Source organism: Melospiza melodia, chromosome 18 (assembly GCF_035770615.1).
Source record: "Melospiza melodia melodia isolate bMelMel2 chromosome 18, bMelMel2.pri, whole genome shotgun sequence".
In the NCBI taxonomy this organism is placed as follows: Eukaryota; Metazoa; Chordata; class Aves; order Passeriformes; family Passerellidae; genus Melospiza; species Melospiza melodia.
In genome coordinates, this window is record NC_086211.1 from 203,513 (window position 1) to 211,613 (window position 8,101).

Here is an 8,101-nt window from a genome sequence, read left to right on the forward strand (position 1 = left end):
GCCCAGCCCGGCGTCATCCGCCCCCTCAATGCGCCCGTCCGGCGCGGGGCGGGGCGGGGCCGGCGCGGGGCGGGGCCGGGGCGGGGCCGGCGCGGGGCGGGGCCGGCGCGGGGCGGGGCGGGGCCGGCCATGGCGGGCGAGCGGGGCCGTCGCTGAGCTGTTGAGCACGGACAGGTGCGGGGGCGGCTGACGGGGGTGGTCCTGCTGTGGGAGTCCCGGGGAACTCCGGGGAGCCCCGGTGGGTCCCGGTAGGGCCGAGGGCCAGCGGGCTGGGCGGTTTTCCGGGGCATTGCCTCGGTGGGCTGCGGCTGGCCCGGGGCCGCGCGGGCGGCAAGGCCGGAGCTCAGCCAGTAGAGGGCAGTCGGTTGGTGCAGTGGTCAGGGAATTTCCTGAGCCGCCTTTAATCACTTCAGGCGTTCTTCGAAACCTGTCGAGGGTTCTTTTCTGTCCAGATTCACCCTCTCTGATCGCCTGTGCTCAAATCGGGCTGTGTGTGGAGCAGGAGCTTTGTCTAACGTAGAATGACGGACGGTGTTGTGTTTGTCGCCCCACGCTGTTGCATTCGGGTTTGCGAATGCTGCAGGGGAGCGTTTTGTGGCGGTTAGTGGGGCGTGGAGCGCTCTCCAGCTCCGGTTCCTAGCGAGTCAAACCGGCCCAATCCAGTTTGGTCAGCAACATGCTCTGCAGCTTCGATGAAAGCTACAGCGATAGAGGAAGAGATCACTGTGAATATGTAGAGGCTCAGTGACCACCAGGGGTACCTAAAGACCCTCCAAGAGCACCGTCTGAGACTGACTGTGCAGACTCAAGTGACTGCTATGTGTATAACCTTGAGCCAATTATGCGCGTTAAGCAGGAGTCATTCCCCTGCGTATCCAGTGCTGCAATAAAGTATTGCTTGTTTCTTAATGCTACATTGGTGTTAAGAAGGAGTTTTAGTCCCGATTTTGGGTGACAACGACACAATGCCTACGTTGTTCTTTTCTGTATGTAAAACTAGTTAGATTTTATCTCTTGCACCCTTCCAGAACCTCAGAGCTGGTCACCCTCTGCATTCTGAGGACAGCCTTGGGATCTGCTTTTTTGCCCTCATTCAATGTAATAGACTTTAATTGAAATCTTGTGTATGCTTGGCCTGTTGTATTCTTAATTTGCATTGACAGGTGCATTAATTCCAGCTTAAACCTCCTGCAGCACTTGAAGCCTGGTGAAACAATCTGATGGCAGCTCAGATGACCAATGCTCATCGACGGTTCTTGCAGGTTCTGATGTCTAATGGGATAACAGAAGGATCAGAGGCCAGAAAATTACACCAGCACTGCTGTGAAACTGATAAAGGTGTGTCTGTCTTGGTGATGAAAGAACTGGGGTTTTTTCCTGGTGCAGCTTGCAAATAATTTGATTTCTGAAGGGCATATACTAGCTAAAAAAAGTTTTAAAACTCTAATTATATGAATGTTCCCTCTCTTTCCTGAAAGATAACATAGCAATGAGTAAACTAACTTCTAATCAGGCCAGATTCGTATATACTACTTTGTATTTTATCAAGGTTGTTGTTTATAGGTTATACATATAAATGATTAAAAAAAATAATTTTTGACACTGGAAGTACTTCACTATAGTTAATGCTTTTAAGTAAATGCACTTCAGTTATTTCTCCCAGGTGTTGTGGGAGAAGTGACTCTACAAAAATATTTATGTGAGGATGAGATGAGGTTTCTTGGTGAATTGCTGTGCTTTCTTCCCACCTCACCTGCACTATATTGTCTATTCCAAGTGCTGGAAGCTGTGCTCCTACCAGGCTTAGGTGTGTCCCTTGCCATGCCACCATGCTACTCACTCTGCAGAGACTCTTCTGGTTTTCCTTAGCTATAGATGTAAGGTCAGATTCCCACAAAGCAATCTATTTGTATGTCTCTTGAGTCAGGAACTGTAGCTTGACCTACTTTTTAGATGCTAAAATTGTGAAGTGCAACTTTTGGTGTTCTCTACCCCCTGTTCATTTTTTATGGAGAATTTATCCCTTTTTTTCCACATAAGATGTACCCAAGCAGTCATTTAACATTAGAATATAACATTAAAGTGTTAAGGCTGTTGTACAAAAGAGTACTCTGTTTTCATCTTTTACCCTCTCTGGGATCTGTCACTAAAGCTCCCTGGCTGCTTTAGTGTGTGCAGTGTTTCCTGCTGACAGGGGCCAAGCAGGTGGCAAAACTCTACTTAATTTTGTACTTACTTGACTCTCGATTTTGTTGTTTGATGACCTTGTTCACGGAAGGAATCTTGTATATCAGAATCAAGAACTCCTGGGCAGGAGCCAATGGTGATGGTGTTTTAATTGGAGGACCAATTAGGTCTACCTGTAGAGAACTAGAGTATAAAATAAACAATAGGTTTATTAAGAAAGAAATCATCAGCATTATGTAAATGTATGGAGTCTATGTAACTTATTACCTGGCCGGGGGCCTCCTATAAAATTACTTAGCTCTGGTTTTTAAACCATACCCTGATGAAGGCAAGCAGGAGTGTTGCCACTGACAAAGTCTTGTTTTGGATGAATTGTGAGGGTTGTGCTGGTGCTGTGCAGGCAAGAACCATTGTATACTCTTCCACAGAATGACTGCAAAGTCCATCCTAATTATGTCTATGATAAAACTGCTGCTAATATTTGCTTGGTTTGTAGAAAGCGACTCAAGATATTTCTTGTGTTTCTACAACACTAGAATTTACGTTTTCTGATGTGTAACTTGTGCATTTATGTACCATTAATTTGTGAAACAGAGAATACAGAAACAAGAAGTCCCTTGTGTATAAAGGAATTCAAGTCATTGTATTTTTCTATTGTGCATAACATTTTTTCCCCAGTTATATTATCTTTTCAATTCAGCTTAGTTCAGGTCACTGTAATTACTGGATTAGTGCTATGAGTTCCCTGCAACAAGGCAGGCTGTCTGGACTCTACCAACTGACTGTAAGGGAGCTGAGCATCTCTGAAGGCCATGAAACAGCAGCACAAGGAAATGATATGTCTGCTGAATAGAACAGTTTGAATTCATGTTTGAATTCTGCCTCAGGTTTAGCACTCTTACCTGGGAAAAAATGTTTCACATAAAAAGATCTGCCTGGTGTGTAGTTGTTTGGCTTTTCTCTGTGTGACTTTTCTCATTCATTTTCAGTTTACTATGCACACGATAAACTGGACGATTTCATCAGCACTATTAATAGCCACCTGCAGCCTTTGTTTATGCAGATCCGGAAAGGAATATCGGAAGAGGATGGGAGAGCACATTATGCTGTAGTAGGTACCTGCTGTGCTGTGTTTGCATGGGGCTGGCAGTGGCTGCAGGAGCTGCTGGGAGGATAAACTGTCCCAGCCTGGATGTATGGGAATAGGACATGGCAGCAAGGATGACAGCAGTGTGGGTGTTGCTTAGCATAAACATTGCTTAAGTGCTGAAGGGAGATTTCTTTTCCACAGGAGTCTTTCTTTCCTGAGACAGATTTTTAAACTAGAAAACACAGAGAGCAGTCCAACATCAATTTTCTTTTTCTCCCACTCAAAAATCAACCTAGCGCAAAAGGATTGCTGAGAAGTAGCCTAAAAGTTGTTTCCCCAGATGATCTGCAATGTGCATGTCAGAGAAGGTTATCTAGTAATTTCAGAAGACCATACAGAAGGTATCTAACATTAGCTGCTGCCTTTAACCTTTCCTTTTTCCAGTTAAGTTGAGCTACTATTTAATAGTAGCAGCATGTGCAATAAGAGTAGAAAACATGGGCAACTGGTTTTCACAGTGAAAAAAAAGTGACTGATAACATAGCTGCTGTCTAGCACCAGACCAGTCTAGCATCTGTGATGTGTCAGCACTCTGTGTCAGTTCTGGGAGCTTGTGTTGTGGAATGGCTTTGCCTGGGCAGAGGAAGCTGTGGAGAATTTGTGGCTGGAAGATGAGGGGTTGTAAAGAAAGAACTTGAATACCATCAAGTGCTCCTCAAAGAACTAACATTTATGGTAATTGTAAGATGATGTATTCTTAACCTCAGGGGTTTTTTTACAATTTCTGGTATGAAACTACATTGGCACTTTGTCAGTTTATTTTTTTTGTAGGTGAATTTGGCAGAAACTGAAGTAACTAAAATGGCATCTGACTATACAGAAATTGAATTGGAATTGTTCAGAAAAACAGTAAGTATGTCAGTTATCACTTAGTAAATCATGTTATTTGTGAAGTTCTCATCTTAAAATGAATGAAAATGGAAATGGAGGTGTGGTTGAAGAAGTAGTTGCCATTTTACCTAAGTTTATCTGAGATCAAATCGGTGGAGTGGGCAGGATGAAGATATGTGCGAGTAATGATTTGTTGTTGTAAGTCAGTTATGGGTAAGGCAAAATCAGCACCAGGGAATGGCTCCCTGTGTTAGGGACAAGACATGCCTACTTTTAGTTACACAAGCAACTTTCTTCAGGATTTTCAGTCATGACTGCTGAGTTTTTCACTGGCTTCAGTAGTTTAGTAATATAAAGTAGTTTTTAATGCTGGTAACATACAAAATGAATTTGCTGATTTGCATTTAAACATTTGTCTATGGTTATTGAGGTTTTTCCTCAAAAGATCTTTGACAAAGAGCAGATAAAAAGAAATGGATCTTTTGTCACCACTGAGTGTGGCCAGGGGTCCCTGAATGCAGCTTCATTTAGGCAGCACATATACTTCTATTTGTGGAAACGTTTTCTTGGCAAAGATCAAAACTGCTAAGGGGACAATGATTGTTTCAGCTTTTGGCCTTTGTTTTACAATTCTGATTCAAGCCATATACTGTAGTATTTCTACATACCTGGATGCAAAAAAAATGCATATCAGCACATTACTGTAAGGTGTGTCTGCCTAACTGCAGTGTTTCTAATACTTGGTAATGTTTCTTCCTGTAGATGGACCTAATAATTTTATCAGAAAATGGCTTTGCCTCATCTACAGACATTTTAAATTTGGCTGACCAACTTAAGACAAAAAAAATGAAGAAAAAGGAAGCAGAACAAGTGCTGAAAGTTTTTGTGGAGGATAAGTGGCTCTCTGAGGTAACTGCATTCAGGTGTTCTTCTTAAGGATGTGGTAGTTGAAACTGGGGCTCTTCTTGAATGAATGATGGCAAAAATGGTCTTATGGCACGCATGCTTATTGCTGCTCCAGTGATTTTTGCAGAAAAGGAAGTAGACTTAAATGGAAGAAGTCCTTGGGTAGGTCTGTACAGGACCATGTGGTTTCAGTTTCTTGTACTGGCGCCAGGTGGGTTTGTGTGTCCAGTCCTGCCCAGTGATGCACAGACACAACAGCACAGCATCCTTTGTACACAGCTTTGTACACAACAGCACAGCATCCTTCAGCCTGGAACAAGAGCTGGGGAAAGCTCTTCAGAGTGATCAGTGCTGTTAGTTGCATTTAGAATTTCCTGAAAAGGAGTAAGGCCAGACATGTTGAAAACTCCTGTACCAGAAATGCATGGGCCACTGTGCACGTAGTTACATCTATTTTATTTTATGAGGAAGCAGTGGACCATAGTGGACTGACCATGTGGATACTGCAGTTGCTTGCTAAGTGAGACCTTAATCCCTTTTCTGCTGGAGTCATTGCATCATAGATCCTCAACCTGCTGCCACAATGTTACTTACATGTTAAGTTGATTTGGCAGATGTTTCCAAAGATACATCAAGCAGGAAATGCCTAGATTTTGTTGAAAGCTGGAAGAATTTCCTCTAACATTGTTTTTGGGAGGATCCCAAAACAGCATGCCTCTGTTAAGGAATGCATGCTCACTCATCTATGCTTTCCAAAGACTAGATCTCTGTTAAAGGTGTGGGATTTTTATTCTGCTCCTCTAAACAAAGGAGTTTTGCTATTTCAGAAGTGGTTCTGGCATTGCATTGTACAGCATGTTGGTTTCATGATGGTAGAAAGAAGTGGCTTTGTAACAAATGGTTAACTAAGTCAAAAAAGGTAAAAGGAATCAAAAGAAATTCCTAATCTCAACACTTGTTTCCTTAGAAAAATGGAGAATATACTCTGCATACTCGTTGCATAATTGAGATGGAACAGTACATTCTCAGCAACTACCAGGATGTAGCAAGGAAATGTAACCTCTGTCACAGCCTCGCCATCCAGGTAATGTGTTTTATCACCTCAGCTAAGGACTTGCATGGTCATAGCTGAGGTTTGTGATGCTTCCCCTTGAGTATAATCTTGGTCTTGTAATCTGGTCATGGTGCTCATGCATTTTGTAAAAAAAAATATTTTTTTTCCAATTTAGGCATTTTATCTTCTGTCTTTAGAAATAACATTGTCTTGGAGCAATGTCTCCAAGTATAAAATTGGAAAAGTGCACTCCCACAATGAGGAATATGGTTTTTCTGTCTAGCTTTCTAAACCAGCATGCTAGAGATGAGCTCCTGATGCTGAAAGAGGTTTAGCAGTGAGGTGTTAGCAGTGTCCTCTTTGGGCCTTGCCAATAGATGTCATCGTGTGACACGTTCATTCTTGGTTCTGGGATTTTAATTCAGCAATTCTTTGTGTTTGGACCTCAGAAGGAACACGTGTGCTATGCTGAGCATGCTAAAGCACTGTGTTTTGATAGCTGGGATGTTACCCATTCCATCTTGCTTAAGTAGTTACAGCCTGGATTCATATTCCAAAACTGCTACATTTTCTTGCTCTGTGAGCCTGCATCTTCTGATCTGCGCAACTAACATGCTTCCATGTTACTTTTTCCATCCCAATTAGTCTCCTTTATTGCACTGAAATTGTCATCTTTCAAGCTAAATTTTGTCCATATAGGGAAAAAGTATTTCCTCTTTTACAGAAAAAGACCTCCTTTTACCGGTTACCTGCTTTGACTGTTGGGTGTGTCCACCACCCGTATTGTGGGAACCGTTCTTTGGAACAAAGCGTTGCATATCAGCTGCTCTTTGTAACAACTTTCTCTTAAATTGAAGGATGGTTTAGAATGATTTTATAAATCAACACTCCTGATTTCAGAGCCAAGTATGTGAATCCTGTGGAATTGGAATGCATTTACCTTGTGTCAGAAAGTACTTCAGAGGCCAGACTGAACCCCGCTGTCCCAAGTGTAATGAATTCTGGTCTTGTGACACCCCAGGTACTAAGCAATGTATTTCTAAAAAGTTGAATGTAATAATACTAGGAAATGGGCTATGATGTTCAGTGGCACTGCCTGTATTATTTATAACTGTGAGTATCAGGTGTTTCTGACTTCACTGGTACGTTTCAGACACTAAACCACACACAGGCAGCATTGAGCCCCCACAGTGCCCAAAGAGTGCCACAAGGGCATTAGCAGACCCTGTGCATATTTTTTATATCTATCTTTAGGAGATAGGGGGGAGTGGGGAAGGAATAGAGGCACACATAACCCATGACACTAAAACTTCTGGAAATACTGAGCTTCTAAGAATCTCTTTGGAATTACTCCATTTGTCCAGGGAAATTTGACATTGTGAACAGCAACAGAGGAATATACAAAGCATTTTAGAAAAGGTGATTTTACAATATTATCTTTTTTTGGTGTAAATTCTATTAACCTTCCTTTAGTTTTCTTTACAGGTGTGAATCGGATGGGCTCCCAGACTTACCACAGAGCTCCACTCTTGGCCCTAGGTGCTGCCAGTAAAACTTGATGTCAGTGACATCTGTTTGCCGCCACTCTGGCGGAACAGCCAGACTGTATTGTATTCATTAGTGCTCAGTGTACTGATTTTCTGAAGTTCTAAGAAACTTAAAATAAAAACATAATTGATGTTCCTGTTCACAGTAATGCTTGTACAGCTTTCTTGGAGGCTGTTTTGTTCTGTAATTCTCCATATTCTTAGGTTGCGACTCTCAGTGCATGTTTGGGGACGAAAGATGCAAATGTTTTAGTCAGTCCTGCAATCTGATATATGCAGCTGAACTCTTGAAAGAAACCTTTCTCAGCAAGTGCTCCCTGTTTGTTCAGGAACAGTACAAATTCAGTTGCATAACAGAAATGGCACCTGCTGTAGCATGTCAAGCAGGTGAAAAATCAGTGCAGCGTGTGCAAGGCAGCTGGCTCA

General features: G+C 42.6%; 1 protein-coding gene across 4 annotated transcripts; it reads left to right on the plus strand.

Annotated features, from left to right (window-relative positions):
• Nucleotides 1-107: 107 nt before the first annotated feature.
• On the plus strand, nt 108-7,824 carry NSMCE1 (NSE1 homolog, SMC5-SMC6 complex component). 4 transcript variants are annotated; one of them, XM_063171495.1, is made up of 8 exons: nt 108-174; nt 1,164-1,338; nt 3,177-3,298; nt 4,109-4,186; nt 4,931-5,077; nt 6,042-6,158; nt 7,029-7,149; nt 7,602-7,824. In XM_063171495.1, exons 2-8 carry the CDS (start codon nt 1,221-1,223, stop codon nt 7,685-7,687), a joined length of 789 nt encoding a protein of 262 aa, XP_063027565.1. In that variant the 5' UTR covers nt 108-174; nt 1,164-1,220; the 3' UTR covers nt 7,688-7,824. The 4 variants fall into 4 exon arrangements, with proteins under 4 accessions (XP_063027565.1, XP_063027567.1, XP_063027568.1 ...); XM_063171497.1 differs by having other exon boundaries at nt 7,614-7,824; XM_063171498.1 differs by having other exon boundaries at nt 1,263-1,338.
• Nucleotides 7,825-8,101: the final 277 nt, after the last annotated feature.

Bases quoted from the DNA above. Each gene is read 5' to 3' on its own strand.
- NSMCE1 (XM_063171495.1), top strand. From the start codon at position 1,221: ATGGCAGCTCAGATGACCAATGCTCATCGACGGTTCTTGCAGGTTCTG. The intron at 6,159-7,028 runs GTAATGTGTTTT...TCCTGATTTCAG, and splicing joins GTCACAGCCTCGCCATCCAG to AGCCAAGTATGTGAATCCTG. The intron at 7,150-7,601 runs GTACTAAGCAAT...ACCTTCCTTTAG, and splicing joins CTGGTCTTGTGACACCCCAG to TTTTCTTTACAGGTGTGAAT.